Here is a 26,152-nt window from a genome sequence, read left to right as displayed (position 1 = left end):
TGCTTGCCAGAAAATCACATGTCCCTGGGACACATGGGTCGGTTGCCAGTTTATATCACGTGACCATGGGTATGCTGCATCGGTTTTAAGCAGCATACCCATAACTCACTTTTCTTCTGTGCCGTCGTAACTTTGAACGGTCACTAAATAAATGAACTGTTGTAAGCCAAGGCCTACCTATATTTACCCTAGGCAGAGGCTACCTTTTTGTGAGCGTGTTGTGTACCTAGATTGATGACCTTGTGGGAGGGAGGGGGGTTATCCTGAGCCTGCAGCCCATGGCATAAGTCAGAGGTCTCCAAACTTGGCAATTTTAAGACTTTTGAACTGCAACTCCTAGAATTCCCCAGCCAGCTAGGAAGTTGAAGTCCACAAGGCTTGAAAGCTGACAAGTTTGGAGTCCGCCCTGATGTAAATACAGGCAGGCGGCTGTTTCGGATCCTGCAAACAGAGATGCCCCTCCCCACCCCCTTCTAAAGAGGATCCTTGCTTTCATCCTGGGAGCTGCCTAGAGTTAGTGAGAAGTCTTAAGTAAATAAATAAAATCCTCTCCTTTTCTCTTCCCTGATTGTGAAAGCAGGAGGGAGACATTTTGGTATCTGGACTAATTCACACTAGATGGCAGCAGAAAGATACAGAGGACACAATTCTTCCATGCCTTCTGGTTGTTATCTGTATTTTTGCAAATGAAAGGTTTTGCATGGGCCCTAGAGAGTTCTGCTTAAACCCCTGCCCAGCCCCGGCAAAACCCACTTAATAACCGTCTCACTCAGCAACAGAATGTTTGGGCTCAGTTGTGTCTGTAAGTCAAGGACTACCTGTGATTTTTGTCTTCCAGACTCCCTGGCCTGGCAGAGCATTGCTGCATTTGAGCAAAGGGAGGCGCTCTTTCATTTTCCCGTTTATGTTCTGGTTGGTTGCAGGAGCCTCTGGTGTTTGCTGAGCAGCCTTCTGTGAAGCTCTGTTGCCAGTTGTGTTGCAGTGTGTTTAAAGATCCCGTGATCACAACCTGTGGGGTAAGGAGCCGAACCAGACTGCAGTTTCAATCATATGGAGAAGGCAGTTGGGATCCTGAACTGAAGCCTCTTTGGGGGTAACTTGGCCGTCCAGTCCAACCTCCATCCAAATTAATGCACCTTTGTTTGATCAACTCTAGAACCTTCCCAGAATAGAATGGAATGGAATAGAAATAATAGAATAGAGTGGAATGGAATGGAATGGAATGGAATGGAATGGAGTGGAGTGGAGTGGAGTGGAGTGGAATGGAATGGAATGGAATAGGAATAGGAATAGAGAATGAATAGAATAGAATAGAATAGAATAGAATAGAATAGAATAGAATAGAATAGAATAGAATAGAATAGAAATTTTATTGTCACTTTAAATGTACACTAATCAGCATACATTAAAATGAAATTTCGTTACATTCAGCTCTAAAAAAAAGGTGCCATTATGCATATACAAACACACATACGACACAGAAAAGGTTAGACTGACTAGCCTGAATTTCCCTCCCCTCCCCCCCATGGAGCCTTTCTGCCAGTCTCAGAGGCCAGTCCTTCCCTTCCCTTCTACTTGTCCTGATCCCCTGGAGGGGACAGAGGCAAGACAGGACTTGCCTTTTCTTTGGCTGCCCTTTTCTCCCCCCACTGGATCCTTTGCACTGGATCCTTTCCAGCCTCTCCTTTGGTAGGAACTTCAACCCACAATACAATGGAACCTGCCGGTCATGGTCGTGACTCATAATGGGTGTAAAGCAGTGACTCAATCCCTGTGCTCGTTAGACAGACAGCACAGTCATTAAAGTAAAATAATGATTCGCTATTGGTGCGGTTTTACATGGCATTGTGTCCGACCTTCGGCCGCTCTGTGGATCGGCACTCTCCATGGCCCTCTGTCCCACACTCTCTCCTTCAGATCCGCCATGGTCATCCCAGGGTCATCCTGTAGTGTCCAGCCAGCCGGTCCTGGGGCGGCTCCTCCTTTTTCTGCTGATCACTCCCAGCATGATTGACTTTTCGAGTGAATCAGCTCTTGTGATGTGACCAAAGTATGACAGCCTCTGTTTAGCTAGCAATCTTGGCTTCAAGGGATTATTTTTGGTGAGGTTCGCTCTAGGACTTCTTTATTACTTTTGCAGTCCATGAGATGTGTCATAGTCGACTCCAGGACCACCGTTCAAAAGCATCCTCCCTTCTCCTGCATGCCTTTTTCAGAGTCCCGGGTTTCACAGCCGTAAGGAGCAGTTGGAAAAATTATTGCGTTAGCTAATCTCCATTTGGTTGCGAGACAGATGTCTTTATTCTTCCAGTTGTTATTCATGCCAGATTTTGCACTTCTTCCAAGTCCTATGCGCCTTGCTGGATATTTGTAAAAATAAAGACGGGATAAAAATAAGAATAAATCAATGCGGCCTGATTCCCCAGTGCCCAAAGAGTAGTCACATGAAGGGGAGACTGTCAGAGCTTCAAATTTGGGTCATAAATACCCACCCAAGCAGATCGTTCGGAACCTCAAATGGTTGCCAAGCGATGAAAGCGATTTAGTCTGTATCTGTTGTGATTCATTGTCAGCCTGTGGGTTCGGCAGTTGGGTGGGACGAGGAGGAGGAGGAGGAGGAGGAGGGGTTTGGAGAGCCTGCAGAGGACAGTTCTGAGGCATCGCAGAGCTCTCAGGCCCCTCCCATCTGGTTACTACTCAGACCCAGCTGTGTGAGCCTGACAGCTTGGATGAAGATGACCCACAGCTGGCCCTGTTCAAGGACGCCCGACACAGGAGGCAGTCAATCAGGAGTAAACAGAGGAAGGCAATGGGGCACCTCGGAAGGAGGCAAAGAGAAGCCACGCCTTGAAACTGTTTAAAAGGGAAATGTGTGGGAGGGCTGGTTTCTGAAGGCAACCGTTTGAGCAGCTTCTGTTTTAGTGGTTCGTATTTTGTTTGCTCAGTTTGCTCTGTTTTGGATCTGTTTTGTGTAAATAAATTTGGTGGGCATACTTCCAGCCTGTTGCCTTTTGTAAAGGGGTTGTCCCTTGCTTTTCTGCAGGGCCGGTAGTAGGCTGGAACAGAACAGTATCCAAAATGGTCTTCTGCAACCTGGAAGCTCCTGGTAATGGTTCTGCTGGCCCTGCTTGCTCAGGGTTCTGTGTGTTTGGAATCCGAGCCATTAACATGATGAGGGATGGTGTCGGGACCGTCCCAACTAGATCATTTAGAAAAGAACAGCCTTTGAGTGCCTCATTAGTGAAAGGAATAACTTTACTAAAGGCAAGTGGTTACAAGCCAGGTAAAAGCCAGATCTGAGGTTTCTGTGCAAAACCTGCCCAGTTACTTCCCCCTTTTGCAGCCCCTCACCCCACCCCACATTATCTGTTTAGTGCCCAGTGAGATTCAAACAAATTTTTTAGGTAAGAGTTCTGATTCTTGCCGGGATCGGGGATGCTCCACATTCCATTCCCCAGCTTGTGGCCTTGGGGTCAGCTGGCCGATGTCTCTGCAAGCAGTCAATGTAATTTCAGTCTCTGGCCTTCCCCCCCCCCTCTATGTGTTGGTTCCCCTTCTCACTACCCCCACAACCGCCTCCCCCCAGGGATTCATGGCGTCAGCAAGGCAGGGTGTTGGTGGAGCAAGTTGACAGCCCTGACAAAGGGTTTGGACACGCGTAGCATCCAAACCCTGGCCATTGTGGTTTCCTGAATGGGTTAATGGCCCGTGGATAGGCCCAACCGAGTCCAACCAGGCAGAACCCCCTGTCTGTTGGGCAGTTCCCTCACAATTCTTCCAGCCGGTTGCTTTGACTTATGTTTTGGGGAATGTGGGAGTGGAAATTGGGAGCAGGGCCCGGCTTGCTTTCTGCTCAGCTGCGGACAGTTTTGGCCTCGTTGGTGAGAGTGTTTTCCTGAATGGGTAGAGTAGGAAAGGGAAGTGAGCAGATGGGGAGGAATTATCCTTCAGCTGGGGCTGCAGAGCCCCCTCCTCCTCCTCCCCTCCCCAGTAGAGGAGAGTAAGGCCAGCGTTCAGCAAAACACTCGTAGCCAACTTGGTTTGGCAGCCCGAAGAAGGTGGACCAGCTGGTTGTGCTCGGTTTATCCCGGAGAATCTAGGGCGTGAAGGTCTGTGTCTCCTTGGTTCTGCTTGGCTGCCCAGACTTCACTCCTTCCAGCTGTGGCTTATGGTCGCCTGGTTGTGTGGTCCTTTTAGAGAGTGTTCCTGGCTGCCTTGACTGCCACAGAAGCACTTCCTTGTCACTAAGACAAAACCCGAAAGGAGGATGGCGTGAACCGAAATCCTATTTCAGCGATGTGGGAAAAATTCCTGAATTAATTAGGAAGAAAGAGCTCCAAATAGTATCACTTTAAGAGCTCAATAGTATCCACAGCCTCTGAGCTCGGTTAATCATTGTGCATTTCTGGAAATAAGCACTTTACCAGAAAAAAATATGGGTGCTTCGTTAGCGCGGGAGACCCTTAATCTTGAATCACAGATGTGCCGACTCTTCTGCTGCCAGGAGTGGAGCAGCTGGCCCAGAAAGCCCTCTTGAACCCTGAGAACGGGCCTTGGTCGTTTGCCATCTCTCCTAAACTCTCCTATGGCTTTTCTCTTGACTCCTGGTAACAAAAGTAGTTGTAGATGATCAGTAGGAGTGCAGTTAAAACAGAACAATAGTTTGGTAAACATCTTGAGGCAAGCACAAAAAATTGTAACACAGCTTTTCGGTCTAACTTCTTCCTTCCCCTCTCTGATGTGTTTGCACTCCTTGCCCTATTCCTCACAGTAGGACAGCAAGTTGCAGCAAATCACGTCCTAAATCTGAGTTTCACTAGGCCAGCCCAGTAGGGTTGCTTTCCCCATTTAATGCTTCACTGCACAGCCCTTGTGCCAGGAAAGCTCCAGGCCTCACCTGACAATTTCTGGAAGAGGTTAAAAGGCACCAGGAGCAGTACTTGACTTATGACCACAATGGAATCACTGCAGTGGTTATGCTAGCAACATGGCTGTTAAGTGAATCTGGCTTCCCCATTGACTTTGCTTGTCAGAAGGTTGCAAAAAGGGATCACTTGAACCCGGGGCACTGCGACCATCATAAATGTGAACAGGTTGCCAAGCAGCCGGATTTTGATCATGTGACCAAAGCTGCAATGGTTGTAAATGGGAAAAAGGGTCACACGTCACTTTTTTCAGTGCCATTGTAACTTTGAACGGTCACTAAATGAACTGTCGTAAGTCGAGGACTTGCCTGCACATTCCTAGTGATGGATACTGTATATCCCATAGTTCTTAATATGAAAGTTGAGATCCATCTTCCTCTGCTGTTGAATTTTAAGCTTTTCTACACTTCGTTCCTCTGCAAGAGTTTGAAATAGACTGATGGTTCAGATGCTGTAAGTTAACACACGCAAAGTGCAAAATTTTAAGTGGAGTTCTAAAACCTAAATAAAACCAAAGTCCTAAACGAAACAAGGCTTTCAGTAAAATGCAGGTGAATGGCATCTGTCTGGAAGAAGAGATGTAATGGTCACAGGAAAGGGAAATGTATCACCTTTTATAGTCCAGAATGCCGCCATCTGATAAAAGAAAATTTTTTCAAGGTCAGGTTTTATTTATTTATTTATTTTATTTATTTTATTTTTGTCAGAGATCTTTTATTTCCAGATAATGAATTAATTTTTTTAAACCTTTGCTCTTTTGCATGTGAGGAAGAATGATGCAGTTTGTCTGTTTTTCTTTCTTAGAGTTGAACATATGGAGGATGATTGCAGGCTTCAGATTTGTCCACAAAGATCTGCAGAAAAGTAGCCAATCCACCAGTTTTAGCTCCTGGAGCAAACTGGATTAAAAGGACTGGGTCTCTAGGTAGCAGATGCAGCCCAGCAGAACACATGGAGGCTTCCTCCTGGTCATGGAGACGGGTGTTATGTGATACACACCCCATTTCTTACAGTCTTGTGTTCTTTTTCTTCACAGCACACATTTTGCAGGAGATGTGCCTTAACCTCTGGTAGGTAATTACGGTCCTTTTGAATATTGTGTTTGGGATTACAGGTAGTCCTCAATTTACGACCCGAATTGAGCCCATCATTTCTGTTGTTGAGGCAGTTATTAAGTGAGTTTTGCCCCATTTTACGACCTTTCTTGCCACAGTTCTTAAGTGAATTGCTGCAGTTGTTAGTAACACGGTTGTTAAGTGAATCTGGCTTCCCCATGGACTTTGTTTGACAGAAGGTCGCAAAAGGGGATCACATGACCCCAAGATACTGTAACCGTCATAAATACGAGTCAGTTGCCAAGTGTCTGAATTTTGATCACGTGACCCTGGGGATGCTGCAAGGGTTGTAAGTGTGAAAAATGGTCACAAGTCACTTCAATGCCGTTGTAGCTTTGAATGGTCACTGAATAAACCGTTGTAAGTCGAGGACTACCTGTACTGTTGAAACATGCAGGCTTTCTTCCATTTTTGCTTATCCTTTGCTTCTTGGTCAAAAGGAAATTTAAAAAATGGCATCTAGGGTTTCCCTGTTGCTTGGACTCTAGTGCTTTTTAGAGCCCCTGAGAAATTTCACTCTGCTACCTACTTTTGCCAAGTGCAGCTCTGGATATTTCCTTGAGGTGACTACCAAGTTCAGAGTAGTGAATTCTGGTAGATCAGGGCTGTACCACTTTGGCAAGGCACGCAGTTGCGAGGGCAATGTTGCAGGTAGATGGGGTTTAGATTTTCCAAATTTCTGATCTCCCCTTGTTTCATTGAGCCTATTTTAATGTCTCCTCTACCATGTTTCTGTGTTTCCTGTCTGAAACCGTGGTTGAAAGATAGTCCAGGGGATTGCAGGAAAGTCACCTGAGAGAGCCACAGAACGAGTGGTGTTTTTGAGGAATGGCCTCTCTAAGATAATATACATAAAGATATGTGAGTTATTTAACTGATGAAATGTATGCCAATCAGTTGGTGAATTTACAAATTCATGCTTTTGAGGAAGTTATTTATGTTTAAGCGGACAACAGCTTTACTTAGAAATTGGATTCAAATGTTCCCTTGGAGTGTTTTAAAGTGGCTAGCCGTACTGGATCCCAGCTCGGGACGGTGTCTGAATGGTCTTCACCGAGGGTTTCTCCTTGCAGAGAAGTGCCCGGTGGACAATGCCAAACTGACGGTGGTGGTCAACAACATTGCAGTGGCCGAACAAATTGGGGAGCTCTTCATTCACTGCAAGTACGGCTGCCGGTCCAGCGCGAGTGGCAAGACTTCAGCCTTTGAGGTGGACCCCCATGGGTGCCCCTTCACCATTAAACTGAGTGCCAGGAAGTAAGTTCCCGTGATCGCTGGCTTGTTTGGGAATGGCTGTTGCTTTGAATTCAGCAGGGTGCCATTCTCCCTCCCACTGCCCCTTCCCATATTTTGGACAGCACAATCAAGGATGGGCTGTGGAGAGATTTGGGTGGAGACGTGACCTGGGATTAGTGCTGCGGACCAAGGGAACACTTTTTTCTAAGAAATCTAAGCGTCACGGTTCCGATAGATGAAACCATTTAAAAGAACTTCAACGCAAAGATTTCTTCCTTAAAGAACATTTTATTTAGGAAACAAAATATCGGCACTTACATAGGTGAACCCAAGAAGAAAGTTTTCTCCCCCCCCCCATACAAAGTAACAAATTGTAATTCCCACCCAAGAAAGGCTGTCATAAATCACAATCACCAATTATACTAAAACGCAGGCTCTCCTCCCAACCTTTCAGCCTGCCAAAACTTTTTCTAGCATTGACCTTGATTCTCACACAGCTGCAATTGTTATGGTTAACTGAAACAACTCAAGCATTTCCCCCTCCCCCCACTCCATCTAAAAAATACCAAACAACATACAGGGAGTGCAGAATTATTAGGCAAATGAGTATTTTGACCACATCATCCTCTTTATGCATGTTGTCTTACTCCAAGCTGTATAGGCTCGAAAGCCTACTACCAATTAAGCATATTAGGTGATGTGCATCTCTGTAATGAGAAGGGGTGTGGTCTAATGACATCAACACCCTGTATCAGGTGTGCATAATTATTAGGCAACTTCCTTTCCTTTGGCAAAATGGGTCAAAAGAAGGACTTGACAGGCTCAGAAAAGTCAAAAATAGTGAGATATCTTGCAGAGGGATGCAGCACTCTTAAAATTGCAAAGCTTCTGAAGCGTGATCATCGAACAATCAAGCGTTTCATTCAAAATAGTCAACAGGGTCGCAAGAAGCGTGTGGAGAAACCAAGGCGCAAAATAACTGCCCATGAACTGAGAAAAGTCAAGCGTGCAGCTGCCAAGATGCCACTTGCCACCAGTTTGGCCATATTTCAGAGCTGCAACATCACTGGAGTGCCCAAAAGCACAAGGTGTGCAATACTCAGAGACATGGCCAAGGTAAGAAAGGCTGAAAGACGACCACCACTGAACAAGACACACAAGCTGAAACGTCAAGACTGGGCCAAGAAATATCTCAAGACTGATTTTTCTAAGGTTTTATGGACTGATGAAATGAGAGTGAGTCTTGATGGGCCAGATGGATGGGCCCGTGGCTGGATTGGTAAAGGGCAGAGAGCTCCAGTCCGACTCAGACGCCAGCAAGGTGGAGGTGGAGTACTGGTTTGGGCTGGTATCATCAAAGATGAGCTTGTGGGGCCTTTTCGGGTTGAGGATGGAGTCAAGCTCAACTCCCAGTCCTACTGCCAGTTTCTGGAAGACACCTTCTTCAAGCAGTGGTACAGGAAGAAGTCTGCATCCTTCAAGAAAAACATGATTTTCATGCAGGACAATGCTCCATCACACGCGTCCAAGTACTCCACAGCGTGGCTGGCAAGAAAGGGTATAAAAGAAGGAAATCTAATGACATGGCCTCCTTGTTCACCTGATCTGAACCCCATTGAGAACCTGTGGTCCATCATCAAATGTGAGATTTACAAGGAGGGAAAACAGTACACCTCTCTGAACAGTGTCTGGGAGGCTGTGGTTGCTGCTGCACGCAATGTTGATGGTGAACAGATCAAAACACTGACAGAATCCATGGATGGCAGGCTTTTGAGTGTCCTTGCAAAGAAAGGTGGCTATATTGGTCACTGATTTGTTTTTGTTATGTTTTTGAATGTCAGAAATGTATATTTGTGAATGTTGAGATGTTATATTGGTTTCACTGGTAAAAATAAATAATTGAAATGGGTATATATTTGTTTTTTGTTAAGTTGCCTAATAATTATGCACAGTAATAGTCACCTGCACACACAGATATCCCCCTAAAATAGCTATAACTAAAAACAAACTAAAAACTACTTCCAAAAATATTCAGCTTTGATATTAATGAGTTTTTTGGGTTCATTGAGAACATGGTTGTTGTTCAATAATAAAATTAATCCTCAAAAATACAACTTGCCTAATAATTCTGCACTCCCTGTAGAGGAAACAGCGAAGGCAAAAGGTAAAATGGCTACCGTTTTTCAGTTGTCACAGCGCTGACACTAAGCTGGAAGAGGAATGGCCAAAAGTAGCCCTTTGGGTGGTTTTCAAGGGTAGAGATGGGAGGAGGAGGCCCCCCTTGTCTTAAAACTACCTTAGATAATTGAACAATGCTCTGAAAAGCACAGCTGAAATTCAGCCATTTTGCAACTGCCTTTTGATGGTCAAAGATCAAGTTGTTGGGAAGGGTCCTAAATGGAGTTTTTCCCGGGTTGCTGCATAGGATGCAACAAAAGCTGGACCTCTCTGTAGAGATGTTTCAGGCCCTTTTGTTGCAGAGCTAGCAGAACTGTTATAAATACTTTAGGGAGCTCAGATCGTTTGTTCAGCTAAGCCACAGCTCTGTTTCCGTAGCCAGAGCTCATAAGATTACAAAAGCTGGATGGTTATAGCCCAGCATCATGGAACAATAGAGTTCCCATCTTATCAATTTTCATTTTGGTAAAAATGTGGCTTTCGTGTTTCACCCTGCCTACAAAGACATCCATTTTGTGTGAGCGCACTCCAAGGCGTTTGTAAAATCTCACCAACTCAAATATTGGTACTAGACTTCATGGCAAATCTGTGGAAATGGCCCGCTGCCCTCAAGTTGCCTAAAGAGGGAGATGTCCAGAGGACCTCCCAGAAGTATATCTGGTCCCTTTGTCAAAGAATAGTAATCCATTGAAGGGGTGTGTGTGTGTGTGTGTGTGTGTGTGTGTGTGAGAGAGAGAGAGAGAGAGAGTCATTTTCTGACATTCACCCTTTTATGTCTAGGGACCATGAAGGCAGCTGTGACTACCGGCCAGTGCGCTGCCCCAACAATCCCAATTGCCCTCCGTTGCTCAAGATGAACCTGGAGGCACATCTGAAGGAGTGTGAGCACATCAAGTGCCCTCACTCCAAATATGGGTAAGCAGGGATCCACGAGTCTTGCCTTAGAAGAAGCGCTTTTTTGCCCATCCCAGGGCCTTGCCCTGTGACCCAGTGCTGTGTCCCCTCAATGCTTGGCTGTAGGCTGTTCTGAAGTATCTAGTCTCAGGAACCGCTTGCTCCCTCAAATCAGAAGCCAGTTTTGTTGTAATAATATATATGAGACCTGTCCGTTTGTTTAATGTCTTCCATTCTCTCTCTAAATGTATGCAGTTCAGCAGCTGCAGTCAATGAGAAGGGAAGCATTGCCAGGGGACTTACACGCAAGGCAGCTCCCGAGAGAGCAAGCTCATTGAACAAGTGAAAAGGAAAGCTTGGATGTCTGGCAGGGAAGGGCCTGGGGAGACTTCCAGGCAGCACGGTCAGTCAGGGAAGTTCAGGGTGCTCTGCAAAAAATGCCCTCCTGTCTAATGAGAGCCCAAACTACCCCAATGGAAATGCAGGCTAATTGGAAAAGGGATTTGAGGAAAGAAACTAAGCACTGCCAGATGCCAGAAAAAATGAGAGCTTCTTGGATAGGACAAATAAACTTCCTTAGGAGAAAAGAATAGGAATGCCAGAGAACAGGGAGGAGGAGGAGGAAGGATCCAAACACCCTCAGAGTTGACATTGCTTCTCAACAGTCTCATTCTATGTGACATCTATTGCTACCTGACTCAATTTCATGGAAGCGAGCAGAAATCACTCAAGGCTTCACAGCTCAGTGAAGCCCAAGAATCAATTTTAGAAAGAAAAAGTATGTAGGATTTCCTGTTGAAAAGCCACAGTGTGTAGGCCTGAGAGGACTTTCAGGTGCCCGTGTCCAGGATGCCACAGACAGGTGGCTGAGACATCTCATACCCATCAATAATGGACCCTTCCTACTGATCCATATGGGAAAGAACAACACTGTCAGGAGGGACCTTGAAGGTCCCCCGAGACTCGGAAGCCCTGGGCAGGAAGCTGAAAGAAGCATGCTTAGGAAGAGACAGTCTCCTGCAAGAGCGCCTATGTCAATGGGGATAATGAGGAGGGCTAGGGTTCCTTGACTACTCCATCAGCCTGAAGGATCTAGGTAAGAGTTGGGCTATCTCTCATCCTGACTGGGAAAGATGTTATTAGCAGCCACATTGCTACTCTCATCAGGAAAGCCAGAAGTGCAAGGACAAAGAGGACAGCCTCCAGGATAGAGGCAGGACTTAGAGACCGGTTGGAGTCTACAAAGATGAAGTCAAGAGGAAGCACAACTCACAGTCTCAGAAGTATTTTACGGCGCTCACAGAATATTCTCGTGAAACAAACTGAATTTGAATTTCTAACAAGAAAGGACAAAAACAGGCGTCACTGAAACTCAGCGACCAACCATGGAGCATAGCCCTAGAAAGCTACAACTTAACTCAGAGGGAACAAAGTCAGCGGAATTGGGGAGGGTGTTGTCCCCTAGATTAAAAAATGCCTGTGCACAAATTCACAATGGTATCGTGGAAATGCCGTTGGGACATTCTGGGTGGAAATAAAAATAGAGAGAAACTAAAGTTGATATCATTGTTATTACAAGCTGCCTGGACAGGCAAAAAATATGGATGAGGATTTTTGGGTCAAATGATCAAAGCAACAGTGGGAGTTTTCAACAATTCTGACCTCTGCTGGAAATTGTACTCTGCCAAAAGTGAGAGATAAAGTGAATCCCGAACCAATTTGCCAACAGCTTCGTTTGTGAGAAAGGGAAAGAACAAGATCTAAAGATCAGGTCCACTATCCTAGACCAAGTCTTTACCAACAGAGAAGAAGTGGTTACAGAAGAGAAGATGACTTAGGACCTTGGAAGAAAGTGACCATATTGTCCTTGGGAGACATCTAGAAAGCCGGGCGGTTAGATGCACAGAGCTTCTAAAAGGTAAAAAGAGACGGGTATAGAAACTGCAAGAGGAGCATATAGCCCAAGAAGGATGCAAAGGACACATTTACTAAAAATGGTATGGATTGTACCAGAAGTACTGAAGCTTGGAAGGAGCTGAGGCTTATTGAGAAACACCCAGTAGAAGAAAAAGGCTTCTTTTGTGGGGGTGGTTGTGTCAGAAACATAAGGAAGGGGGCAAAAAGGCCAAAGGGAAAGGGATGGGATTGGTAAGAGGTGATGCCAAGAAGGCACAGTATCTTAATTCATATTTTATGTCTGATTTGCCTCAGAAACGAAACAAAACAAAACCCTAGCCTGCCATTGTTGGCATCGTTAGAGGAAAGAGGGAGCTACAGCTCCGGATGGACAAGGAGAGAATCATTTAGTAAATTTAAAGCAGTTCAAGTCTCCACGGCTGGGGACTTCCATTGGAGGATACTAAAGAAAGTAGCAGCAGTGATGGCAGAATTACAGTCCTTGGGAAATCCTGAAGCCCTGGCAAGGTCCCAGAAGATAAGAAGAAGAAATGTGGTCTTTGGTTTCAAAAAAGGAAAAGACAGATGTATCCCCATGCCTTTTGTACCGTGCCAGGTCCTTGAGCAAATTATTGCACAGTATATTTATGCGGATTTAGATAGGAATGCAGCAAGGGTTGTTACAGTCAAATCAGACTAACCTATCTCCTTTTTTGATACTCTTGTTTAATAGATTGGAGGAATGCTTTGGACTGTAGTATACCTTCACTTCTGCAAAGCATTGAACAAACATGTTTTCATTCATAATATGATAAAATACTACATCCAGTTTTGGTCGCCACATTATAAAAAAGATGTTGACACTTTGCAAAAAGTGCAGAGAACAACAAAGATTATTAAGGGGCTGAAGGCTAAAACATAAGAACGGTTGCAGGAACTAGATATGTCTAGTCTAATGAAAAGAAGGACTAGGGGTGGCATGATAGCAGTCTTGCAATAAAGAAGAGGGGGTCAACCTATTTTCCAAAGCACCTAAAGGCAGGACAAGAAGCAGCAGATGGAAACTAATCAAGGAGAGAAGCAACCTGGAATACCAAGGAGGAATTTCCTGACGGTGAGAACAATCAACCAGGGGAACGGCTTGCCTTTGGAAGTTGTGGGTGTTTCATTACTGGAGGCTTTTAAGAAGAGACCGGACAGACACTTGTTTGAAAAGATATAGGGCACTGGCCCCCAATCTTTGGGGCAGCAGGGACCAGTTCCATGGACAGAGGTTTTTCCACAGACTGGAGGTCGCATGGCGTCATGTGCTGCCTGCATCCTGCGGATGGGGCTTTGCTTGTTTGCGTGGCCCGGTTTCTGGCATGCCGTGGCCCGCTGCTGGTCCACGGACCAGGGGTTGGGGACCCTTGATACAGGGTCTCCTGCTTGTGCATGGGGTTGGACTAGAAGACCTCCCAGGTCTCTTCCAACTCTTGTTCTGCATTGTTTATATGCTGGAAGACACTGCTGTTAGATGGATTCACAAAACGGCTGAATGATTGCATTTGCAGAATGCTCATAAATGGCACCGCATCCCCTTGGAAGAAAGTATCTACTAAGCACCACAGGATTCCTTCCTGCACCCAGGGCCGTTCAACATTTCATTAAAGACCTGGATGAAAGGATATGAAACTAAAAGATGTCACAAAACTAAGAGGAAATGGCTAAATTTTTAGAGAAGAATAAGAAAATTCAAAAATTTCTTGACATGCTTCAGCAGGGGTCCACAGCAAGCAGAATGAAATTTTAAGAGGGAGAAAAGTGAAGTCCTGCATCAGGAGAGGGGGAAAAATGAGGCACAAACATTGGCTGGGGGAAGCTGGCTTCGCAGTAGGACACAAGAAAGGACTTCACGGACAGCAAGAACGTTGGAATGCCTTTCCTTTTGTTGAAGGTCTTTAGACAGGCTTGGAAATCTGATGTCCAAAATGTTTTCACATATTCTGCCTAACAAGTAGGAGCTAGGATTTCAGTGAACCCCAATTTTTGACAGTAACAAAAACCAGCTGAGAAATAATCAGTTTAAGAAACTTCACTGAAATGGAATCTCGAGGAACCACAAGTGATTTGTGAGGTATTATGCAGGCTGTAATTTAACAAGGCAAAAAATGGGTAACAGAAAGCAGGTGCCCCTTCATAGAACTGGCACAATTTGGGCATATGAAAAGATGGCACAATGCATCCCACGGATATCTTAGGCCACTCAATACATTGGTACAATTGCAGTATGTGCAAGACTAGTGGCTTTCTGTCTTATTTTGCTTTAAGCATCAGACTTAAAACATGGGGATTATTTGGCCGTGTTGTGTCTGTGGAATTTCTGGTATCAGCTAGTTGTTGAATGCGGATTTGAGTTGCTCAGAGGCCAAGTCCAAACTTTGGCCTGAAAAATTGCTCTGGTGCAGTAGAACGAATTTAAGAGTCTTGAGGTTCACTCTGATGTGGTCCTGGAGCACAGCTCACAATAGGTAGAATCCCTGTTTTGAAGAGGAACTTCTCACGAACAACTTGCTTCCTCTCCGTTAGGTGTACATTCATAGGAAACCAGGACACATACGAGACTCACCTGGAAATGTGCAAATTTGAAGGTCTGAAGGAGTTCCTCCAGCAAACGGATGACCGCTTCCATGAGATGCAAGTGGCCATGGCTCAGAAGGACCAGGAGATTGCCTTCCTGCGCTCCATGCTGGGCAAGCTCTCGGAGAAGATAGACCAGCTGGAGAAGAATTTGGAGCTGAAGTTTGGTGAGTCTCTACAGAAGGCAGGTAGCTCTGCGTTCTGTTGCTGGGTGGCCCATGTAAAACCCCCACCGCCTTCCAGAGTTGCTTTCTCGTCCTGATAAGATTTCTATAATATCTTGAGAGCCGGTTGGGGGTAGTGCTCAAGGCATCAGGCTAGAAAGCAGGAGGCTGAGAGTTCTAGTCCCACCTTAGACACGAACCTAAGAAGGAGGAGGCAAAGGGTAAAGCATTTCCCAAAACCTTTCTAGGAAAAGTGCGGGGACTCATCCAGGCAGTTTCCAGGAGTCAAACACTGATTTAAAGACACCTAAATAAATAAAATCCTGGAGCATTTTGGTCTGAGTTGTGATTTCTTTGGAGAATCAGTTCTGCTTTTTTAAAACATCCAGCTGGTCCTACCCACTGTAAAAACAGAAAATCTGACACAGCTCCCAGTGACCAAAAATTGTTCATGCACAATTCTGATTCAAAATTGAAAGAATGAATTACATACATACATACATACATACCCATGGTGACACAGTGGTTAGAATGCAGTACGGCAGGCTACTTCTGCTGCTTGCCAGCTGCCTGCAGTTCGGCAGTTTGATCCTGACCGGCTCAAGGTTGACTCAGCCTTCTGTCCTTCCACGGTGTATAAAATGAGGAACCAGATTGTTGGGGCCACAGGCTGACTCTGTAAACAACACAGAGAGGCCTGCAAAAGCGGTATATTAGTCTAAGTGCTATTCTATTCTATTGCCATAGTGGTGCAGTGGTCAGAATGCAGTATTGCAGGCTAATTCTACCTACTGCCAGCAGTTCGAGTCAATAAAATGACCCAGATTGTTGGGGCCACAGGCTGACTCTGTAAACAACTCAGAGAGGCCTGCAAAAGCGGAATATTAGTCTAAGTGCTATTCTATTCTATTGCCATAGTGGTGCAGTGGTTAGAATGCAGTATTGCAGGCTAATTCTACCTACTGCCAGCAGTTCGAGTCGATAAAATGAGGACCCAGATTGTTGGGGGCAATAGGCTGACTCTGTAAACCACTTAGAGAGGGCTGTAAAGCACTGTGAAGCGGTATATACTGTAAGTCTTAAGTGCTGTTGCTGTTGCTATAATTGGGGGCTTCAAAATAGCCAAACAAGTCAAATATGTATCCCGTCGCTGATCATCCTAGCTGGACATTTTGGTCAGATTTCTTTTTAGGAAGAACGTTGAGTTTTCTGACCATCTGAGACTGGAGAGCTTTCTCCTTTGAGCAGCCATGGGGCTGACTTCTGAGGGGTCAGTGCGGAGCTGGTGCTTGCAGGTGAGCAGAAGGCCAGACATACTCTGGAGGTCAACTGAAAGCGGGGTGCCCAGAACTTGGGGCACATTTCCTTACATGCGTAAATCTGCTGGTAGCTCAGTTAGTTGAGATATTCTTGCACTTGCGTAAAGTGGTGCTGAGGCTGAGAGAACCGAGTCCAGTCTGACCCTCTCCAGGAAGCAAAACTACATGGTTGGATGGTTAGTCCAAGTGCCATAAGCAAATAATAATAAATGACCACATTGTTACAGAAAAAGATTCTTCTGCACAAATAAATCTGTTCTCCATTGATCTATTACATTTATCGGCACTGAAAAGGTGACTCTTTGCACGGCAAGAACTTTCAGCAGAATATTTCTGGAGCAGGAGACTGAAATGGATTGGGATTAGTTTGGGTGTGAGGCCTCAGGGGATTTGTGATTTATTTGCATTTGCCACCAGAAATCATATGCCCCATTTTCCTTCCTGTCGTCGTTCAGATGTGCTGGATGAGAACCAGAGCAAGCTAAGTGAAGATCTGATGGAGTTCCGGCGAGATGCCTCTATGCTTAACGTGAGTGTCAACCAGTCATGGAGCAAAGAAGGATGCCTGGCCATTTTGTTTTGCCAAGAGTCTACTTTACTGAAGCTTAGGTGGTTACAGAAGTAGCCTAAGCTGAATCTGAGGTTTTCCCATGCAAACAACACAAAATAACTGTCCCTCTTACACACACACACACACACACACACACACACACACACACACACACACACACCAGTTATCTGTAAATGTCCAATTAGGTGCTTACATATTGTTTAGGAGATAGATGCTTGATTCCCAGCTCTGCATTTCAGTAGTTGATCTTGGCTGGCTGAAGCTTCTTGCAAGGCGCAGCTGGGCTTCCATTCCCCCCCACCCTTCTTCCTTACAGTCCAATTCCCCCCCCCCCCCCCGTTGCTAATGTCTGGCTGTCAGTTCATGAAGCATGGATAGGGGAGATGCAGCCCTGACATTGGGTGCCGTTTCTTCCCCAGAGTGGGCAAGGATGGGCCTGGGGCTTTTGGGAATGACTTTCTGCAGTATGTTAGAAGCTGGGCTTCTCCTTTGTGCGCTTGAGGCAAAAGCAGGAATCGTAGCCTGCACACTCCCTGCCATGCATTGGCCTGAAGATGCACAACAGAATGCCAGTTTCAGGCAAGGAAATCCATGTAGCCTGAGGAAAAGCACGTAGATAAAACACGCCTCAGCGTACGACCACAATTGAGCCCCAAATTACTGCTTTTAGGTGAGATAGTTGTTAAGTGAATTTTGCCCCATTTTGCAACTTTAGTAACACGGCTGTTAAGTGAATCTGGCTTTCCCATTGTCAGAAGGTCGCAAAAGGTGACACAGCAACCATCATAAATACGAATCAGTTGTTGAGTGTCTGAATTTTGATCACGTGACCACGGGGATGCCACGGCCATAAATGTGAAAAACGGTCATAAGTCACTTTTCTCAGTGTCGTCGTAACTTCAGGTGGTCACTAAAGAAACAGTTTTAAGTCGAGGACTACCTGTACGAAGCCTCCAGGTTAGACTAATAACTGATCAAAAAAAGTTCCTTAAGAAAGGTGAAATACAGTTTCCTGCCTTTTCTGCTGATACATACCCACCATCAAGCAGAAAACTCACAAACCTGTCAAATTCTCACCTCACAAAAAAGATCACCAGTCAGTTAAAACCTTAAAAAAAACCCTTAAATAACCATATAGATGTGTGCCTCTGTTAATCTTCTCTCTCTCTCTCGGAATAACACACACACACACGGCTTGCTTCTTTCCAGAAGCGAAAAGCCCACTTCACAAACACAAACCTGCCTGGTGGGTCCTGCATTTCTCTGCTTCTCAGCTGCCCGGAGAAGTTGAGGTGACGTGTAGATGGTGGGATGGACGGGCGGGCCGAGGGATGAATAAATAAATACATCCCGGGAGAAAAAGTGATGGGTAAAACAAATGTGGCATTGTCTGAAGAAGACCTGGATTCTTTCCTCAGGCATCTTGACAAACCAAAATTAAAATCATCCATCGGTTCATTTTGCTGTGTGAATGCAGCTGTATGTTTGTTCACTAAATTATAGTTCAAACAGTGGTACACAGCCTGGTTCCAAAGCCAAGGCTTGCAAAACAGCTTCAGAGCCAAGTGCTGCTCAGCCATTGCCCCTGCCAGTCCCCGTTCGTGCTGTGGGCACCCGCTCTCATCCCTCCCGGTCAGTTATGGTGGCAAAACTCGACTCCTCTGTCTGTTGAGCAGAGCAGAGACATTTTCCACTCCTGTCACACCTCCGTGTCGAAATTAGCATTTTCCCCGCTTGGCCTTTATCACCTGCCTTCTTTCTCTCTACAGGATGAACTGTCTCATATCAATGCCCGACTGAACATGGGGATTCTGGGCTGTGAGTATCTACTACTTTTCTTTCTTTTATTAGCGTATAATATAAAATACAATGAAAATAGAAAAGTAAATAGTGGAAAAGTTAGGGCAGGGGAGAGGAAGTAGAGAAGTGAGGTAAGGGAGAAAAAAAAAGGGGGGGAAGGCATTGACATCCGACTTCCTTTGGTGCAGTAAAGCAGAATGTCAACATCAAACCTCCATCTAATGGGTAAAACCCAAAATCAAAATTTCATTTTCCCCCCCCACCTCAAACACAAAGTCTAGAAGCGGTTTTCCACGTAGCAATAAAAGTATTCGTATTCTTTTCTTTAATCAGTACGGTCAATTTAGCCATCTCTGCCAGCCCCCTCAGTTTTTCTAACCATTCCTCAAATCCATTTAGTCCTCCATTTTTGAGTGTAAAGTAATCTTGCTGCTGTCAACATATATAACATCAAAGTTCCATATTTCCCCCCCCCTCCCCCAGGTCTTTGTCCATTAGTCCCAAGTACCTTTACCTTCTCCTTGAACAGAAAAAGGCATTCTGGGGTTTCTGGGTGTAGGGAAGCTTTTCTTCGTTACATTTAAAACTTCTAGTTACTGACACAGAGGTTCTGCTTTCAGAATGAGAACTAATTAGATGTTTGGGTTTTCTTTTCCTCTTCAGTAAGAGCAATGTACTGAAAAATGTAGCAAGCAAAATAATTTCACTGGATCATCTGAGGCTGGAATGAGATTATGCCATTTTACAGTTTTTTTCCTTCATGCAGAAGACTGAAAAATAGATTTAATTCAAAGAATGTTACTGAGTGCATTATTGACCTTTTTTTCTTATTTAATGATATGTTGATTGTGCTTTTATGTCTGATCACCTTTCGCTGGGGATGTGTATGAATCACTTGCTGAAGCTGCTTGGCAGTAAATTCAAAGCAGTTTAGAAAGTGCTTTTCACACACGTATTTTGTTTTAAAGTCCCATTTTCACCGCCTCTGGGAACTTCCATTTTTCCCCCTCTGGATTACTGTGCCTGCCCTGCTCTTTCTTCCTTTTCAAACAAAGCAAAGCTTCCAGATCTGATTCATGGGTCACCTGGTTTAGGATTATTGACTTATTTAGCCTATTCACATAGTCACCCATCTCACAAACACTGATGACATACAACATAATAGCAGTCAAAAACTCAGTAACATTAAAAACAGTCCAAGATAAACGAAATAAGCATATAAAGCAAACATAAAATAAATGTAATCCCAGGAAAGCAGGAGAACAAACACCACTCAATCTTATGCAAGCACTCTCTCTGGGATCCCCAAGGCTGGTGAAAAAAAGGATGCTTTAAAGCAGGGGTCTCCAACCTCGGCAACTTTAAGACTTGTGGACTTCAACTCCCAGAATTCCTCAGCCAGCTTTGCTGAATTCACAAATCTTAAAGGCTGAGGACCTCTGCTTTAAAGGCTTTCCAAGAGGCTGGCAGAGATGGGCCTAACTACACCTGGGGGGAGGGGGATGATGCTCCAGGGGAGGGGCCACAGCAGAGAAAAACAGGCCAGCTGGGTCCCACCAGATGTTCCCTAGGAGAGAGAATCTGCCCCACACAGCATCCCTCCTGCCTGACCTAGTGGGAGGGTGGAGGTCGTTGGGAAGAGGCAGCTTCTCACATAATCTGATCCTGTGCCTTTAAAGGGTCATCAGCACTGCCTGGCTGCGGGATCTGCAGCTCTTTCTTCCTGTGCTGAGGAAACCTTTGATCTAACTGAATACAGGTAGTCTTTGACTTACAGCAGTTCATTTAGGGACCATTCAAAATTACAACATGAGGTGGCTGGACGGAGTCACTGAAGCAGTAGGCGTGAGCTTAAATGGACTCCAGAAGATGGTAGAGGACAGGAAGGCCTGGAGGAACATTGTCCATGGGGTCGCGATGGGTCGGACACGACTTTGCAGCTAACAACAACAAAATTACAACAGCGCTAAAAAAACCCTAGGGACTGTTTTTCACACTTATGACGTTTGCAGCATCCCCACGATCGAAATTCGGATGCTTGGCAACTGACTCACATTTATGACGGTTGCAGTGTCCCGAAGTCATGTGACCGCCTTTTGTAACTTTCTGACAAGCGTAATCAGTGGGGAAACCAGTGATTCACTCAACAACCGTGTTACTAATTTAACAGCTGCAGTGATTCACTTAACAACTGTGGCATGAAAGGTCGTAAAATAGGACAAAACTTACTTAACAAATGTTTCACTTAGCAACAAAAATTTTGAACTCAATTAGGGTCGTAAGTCGAGGACTACCCGTATTGCTCTAAGTGCTGGTCGATAGGTAGAATATCTTTGCTTAATGGCCGAGCACTTAAGAGTTGGAGAGGACCACTTGCAAGTCTCCTGGATCCTTCTTGGAAAAGGGATGCTGGGCTAGTTAGGCGCTTGCTTTGAGCCACACATCCTTGCCTGCTTCTCTCCCATCTGCAAGATGACCTCCCCAAGAAAGGAGACTCCACCTCTTCTCCAGGACTCCTCGGGGTTTGGGGTGTGGCTGCTTGTGCAATAACACCCCTTCTTTTCTCCTCCTTTGCAGCCTATGACCCTCAGCAGATTTTCAAGTGCAAAGGCACTTTCGTTGGCCACCAGGGCCCCGTCTGGTGCCTCTGTGTCTATTCCATTGGTGACTTGCTCTTCAGTGGCTCTTCTGACAAAACCATCAAGGCAAGACGCTTCTTCCTTCTTTTAACCTTTGCATGTGGGACACTGCGGACTTGAGGGGGCCTCGGGAAAAGCGCATCCTCTTGCTCTCAGCCAGGATTCCCGGTGTCAGACCTGCCTCAGTTGGGGCTTCTAAGCAAACACGATCCTTTACCTAAGTAAAGGAGCTGAATGCAACAAAATTTCATTTTAATGTATGCCGATTAGTGTACATTCAAAGTGACAATAAAGTTGTTATTCTATTCTATTCTATTCTATTCTATTCTATTCTATTCTATTCTATTCTATTCTATTCTATTCTATTCTATTCTATTCTATTCTATTCTATTCTATTCATTTGTAAAAACAATCCATTTGTTGAGAAAGGTATAGTTGACTAGAAGTCAAGTGGATTGCAGTAGTGCAAAGCCAGAACTAAACTTTGTGTGTCAATTCTCCCCAGTTATCTCTCCTCTCTTAGTCCCTTCACACTGTGTATCGCTCATTGTTGAATCAAGTTTGAAAAAGATGTTTTGGAAATAGTCACTCTACCTGTCGGCATTCTTCTCCCAGGGAAACGACACTGGAGACTTTGTCGCTTCTCAACAGAGAACTGTTCTCAGAGTTAGTTTCACTTTCTCCCCAAGCCCTCACCCTCCCTTACAGCCTCCTTCCCCCCCCCCGCCCCCAGATTCATAGCAGATTGATAGTGAGGTGGCAGTTCTGGCAGCTGGCTGCATTGCTGTTGCACACACACGTGCATACACCCAGAGCACATATGGAAAGGGAGAAGTCTTTGGCTCTTCCCGAAGCCTTCTGTTTGGTCCACAAGTCTGGAATCTTGGCTTTGGGGTTGGGTGGTGGGTAAAAGCTTTGTAGTGTTTAGGACTGGCTGCAGCTTAGATGACCTTGGCTGATCCTGAAACAGCTAAGCTGTGCTGGACATGGTTAGTACTTGGTTGTGGGCAAAGGCTGTGGAAGAGAATCCCAGGGGGGAAAAAGCAATATACTGTAGCAACTGTCATGTCATTTCAGAGTACTCTACAGCCCTCTCTAAGCGATTTACAGAGTCAGCATATTGCCCGCAACCATCTGTGTCCTCATTTTACCGACCTGGGGAGGATGGAAGGCTGAGTCCACCTTGAGCCAGTGAGAATCGAACTGCTGACAGTTGGCAGAGTCAGTCTGCAGTGCTGCATTCTGACCACTGCACCATCAGGGCTCTTCATATCAAACCACTTCCTTTTTTAAATTTTTTTTATTTTTTTTATTTTTTTTATTTTTTTTTTGTAAAACTTTTTAATAAAAAAAAAACCACTTCCATTATGTTGCCAAGAATTGTAAGGAGTAGAGCTTCCCTTAAGAGGATTTTTCTTCTTCAGGCTGCCAGTAGCAGCTGCCTTTACCAAATGAGCGAGTGAGTGAGAGGAAGGGCCTTTTTAACTGCTGGGTGGAAGAGCAGTGCAGGCTGCATTAGAATCACCATTCCTCCACTCAGAACCAGCCGCTTGCTTCTGTTTGTCTTAACTAGCATTTCAGAAAGCCAAGCGATGAAGAGAAAAATTGTAAAAATAAAAATAAAATTCAGATTTGAACGTCAGTTGCTGTAGAGTTGGCTAGCTGCCTCGGTAAGGTATGCTTTAAAAATCGGTAGTTCGTTCAGAATTAAAGTGGCCGAATAATGAGGGAGCCCCTTGTTCATCAGCTCTTTGGGGATTCTTCATGCACGGACTTTCTGCTCTCCTCTCCCCTTGGATCTTGACGTAATTTAGGGCCTGAAAGACTCGGCTCAGCTCATTTTTGGCAGCTGGTATTCACAGCAGTGAGGGAGGACTTGAAAATTCCCCAGAGGGCTTTGTGTTGGAAGGCACAATGCTAGGCAAGGGGTTGTGTTCACCTCCTCTTTGGAAGAGCAGGCTGAGCAAGGGCATTGAAGTGGGCATTTAGCAGTAGCCCACTCCAGTTTTGAGGAAAAGAGGTAAACGTGGGAAGTTGCTCTCCCGGGCACAACTCCAGCCTCCCTTCCTGACCTCTGGGCCATTAGGACAGCTGCTGGGAGCTGCACTTGTTTGCGTCCAGCTCTCCCGGAAAATCTGCCTACCTCTTTCCTTTCCTTGTCGGAAAGAGAGGAAAGCAGGTGGGTAGGTGAAGGCCAGATGCTTCCTGCCTTCCCAGTTCTGGCACTGACTTCCTGCCCTGGGTCTGGTTGCCCTTGAGTCCAGTCATGTGACTTTTTATTTCCTGCTAGGTCTGGGATACCTGTACCACTTACAAGTGCCAAAAGACCCTGGAAGGCCACGATGGGATTGTCCTGGCACTCTGCATCCAGGGGTGAGTCAGCCGCTGGCTTCATTGCCTTCCGCTGCTCTACTGTATAAAGCGGTGTTTCCCCTCCTTGGCAACTTGCTGATGGGTGGACTTCAGCTCCCAGTTCTGGGAGTTGAAGTCCACCCGTCAGCAAGCTGCCAAGGAGAAAAATCACTGATGTAAAGCCAATGACTGGTGGCTAGATTTTAGTTCTGCTCTTTGTTTTCTTAAACTCAACCAGCCACTTCCCTTGTTTTCAGCAATGAGGGAAATGCCTTACTTCTCAAATGGCAATGTGAATTACATTTGAGCACCAGAAAAACCTGATTTTTGAAAGTTATATTCAAACTGAACTCATTTGTGTGGCGTTGCGTATTCTTGGTTTAACCAATGCAGTCCTAGGCTGCATTAACAGAGGGAGAGAATCAAGATCACTTGAACTGTTTGTATCATTTTAATAATGCCTTGGTAAGACCAGACTTGGAATACTGCAGCCAGATTTGGTCGCCACAATATAAAAAAGATGTTGAGGCTCTGGAAAGAATGCAGAAAAGAGCAACAAGGGGGCTGGAGGCTAAAATATACGAAGAACGGTTGCAGGAATTGGATATGTTAGTCTAGAAAAAAGAAGGACTAGGGGAGACATGATAGCAGTCTTCCAATATTTAAGGGGCTGCCACAAAAAAGAGGGGGTCAGCCTATTTTTCAAAGCACCAAAAGGCAAGACAAAAAACAATGGATGGAAACTAATCAAGGAGAGAAGCAACCTAGAACAAAGAAGAAATTTCCTGACAGTGAGAACAATCAGTGGAACGGCTGGCCTCCAGAAGTTGTAGTTATTCCATCACTGGAAGTTTTTAAGAAGAGACTGGACAGCCACTTCTCTGGAATGGCCTAGGGCAGGGGTAGGCAACCTCGGCTCTTTTATGACTCATGGACTTCAACTTCCAGAATTCCTGAGCCAGCATGGCTCAGCTTGGAAACCTCTCCCTTTCCCCTCAGCATGGCTGACTCAGGAATTCTGGGAGTTGAAGTCCATGAGTCATAAAAGAGCCAAGGTTGCCTAGCCCTGGCCTAGGGCTTTTGCTGAAGCAGGGGCTTAGACGAGAAGACCTCCAAGGTTCCTTCCAACTGTGTTATTCTGGTTTTTCAAGAGGTTTGGGATGAGTGCTATTTGTTGAATAGTGGAAATTCTTTTAGCAGCTCAGTTTTACAACAGATGTTGCAGTCTACATTTTTCTGGAGGAGGTTTACCCACACATCCCTATCTTTTTTTCGTCATCTTGAGGGGAAAAAATGGTGCCAATGAAAGTCTTCTAGCTCTCTGATTCCCTTTTGTTTCTTTTGCTCAGGAACAAACTGTATAGCGGCTCAGCTGATTGCACCATTATTGTAAGTGGTCAGTTTGGGGAGGCGGGGCAGGGTGGGGACACCGGCTTTGGCTTCCTCCACAAGGGGGAGAGAAGGAAGTTCCTGATTATTCTCTTGCGCAGGGTCTCCAAACTTGGCAATTTTAAGACTTGTGGACTTCATCTCCCAGAATTCCTCAGCCAGGCACGCGTGCCTAGCTGAGGAATTCTGGGAGCTGAAGTCCACAAGTCTTAATGTTGCCAAGTTTGGAGACTCCTGCTCTTGCGCTTTGTAGAGTAAAGCTGCCTACACCACTTGTCTGTATCCTTTTTGACTTTTGACAGGTTTGGGATATTCAGACCTTGCTGAAGGTCAACACCATCCGTGCACACGACAATCCTGTGTGCACTCTTGTCTCCTCACACAACATGCTTTTCAGCGGCTCCCTGAAAGCTATTAAGGTACATTTGCTGATACAGAGGAGTGGGGGAAACAGAAAGCTTTGGGGTCCTTTCCTCCCATTCCCAGATCCTTTCTCTTCCCGGCCTGAGAGGTTTGTCCACTTAGATTTGCTCCCTTCTCTCTGCTGGTCGTTCTGGGTTGATTTAGGACCTTCCTTGATCCTTTCAGAGCTGGCCTCGCTTTTTCCTCTTCCCTTTTCCTTGCATTTCCTGCTACTTTGACTGGTCTTCAGACCTGCTGCGTTATTCATTCTCTTCCCTTGTTGAACTCCTCCCCATTCCCTGGTAATCGATTTCTTCTCCTAGTTGTCCATAATTACCCATTGCAGGATTGTTGCAAGGATAAAGATCTCTCCTCTGAGCTCCTGGGAGGAAAGGAATATCTCAGCCTAATAATCCAGCCTTTCCCCACCTGCTCGCCAGAATTCCCCGGTCATCATGGCCACCGAAAGTTACATTCTTGACCCCTGGAGAGCATCAGATGAGGAAAGCGTTAATCTGTTCCTTTTCTTCCAGAGTGGCATGGTGTCCTAGAGGGGGGGCTCTCGCCTCACAATCGGAGGCTATGAGTTCGATCCTAAGTAGCAACAAATATTTCTTTCTCTGGGCTCAAAGAGAAGATATCTGTTCTGAACT

At 45.4% G+C, this 26,152-nt stretch overlaps 1 protein-coding gene across 3 annotated transcripts in view; it reads left to right on the top strand.

Moving 5' to 3' along the window:
- The window catches only part of TRAF7 (TNF receptor associated factor 7), a 43,207-nt gene that overhangs the window by 11,865 nt on the left and 5,190 nt on the right, over positions 1–26,152 (top strand). For all 3 annotated transcript variants that reach the window (XM_081338296.1, XM_081338295.1, XM_081338297.1), the window contains 11 exons: positions 924–1,016; positions 5,962–5,995; positions 7,114–7,297; positions 10,235–10,369; positions 14,813–15,030; positions 16,802–16,875; positions 18,687–18,735; positions 21,295–21,422; positions 23,647–23,729; positions 25,058–25,097; positions 25,400–25,516. In XM_081338296.1, the coding sequence (XP_081194422.1) occupies positions 924–1,016; positions 5,962–5,995; positions 7,114–7,297; positions 10,235–10,369; positions 14,813–15,030; positions 16,802–16,875; positions 18,687–18,735; positions 21,295–21,422; positions 23,647–23,729; positions 25,058–25,097; positions 25,400–25,516 (1,155 nt within the window). The remainder of the gene's footprint in view (positions 1–923; positions 1,017–5,961; positions 5,996–7,113; positions 7,298–10,234; positions 10,370–14,812; positions 15,031–16,801; positions 16,876–18,686; positions 18,736–21,294; positions 21,423–23,646; positions 23,730–25,057; positions 25,098–25,399; positions 25,517–26,152) is intronic.

This window comes from Vipera berus, assembly GCF_964194415.1.
Source record: "Vipera berus genome assembly, chromosome: 13".
Lineage (NCBI taxonomy): Eukaryota > Metazoa > Chordata > Lepidosauria > Squamata > Viperidae > Vipera > Vipera berus.
The sequence above is the reverse complement of the archived record's forward strand: the minus strand, read 5'-3'. Positions and strand labels throughout refer to the sequence as shown.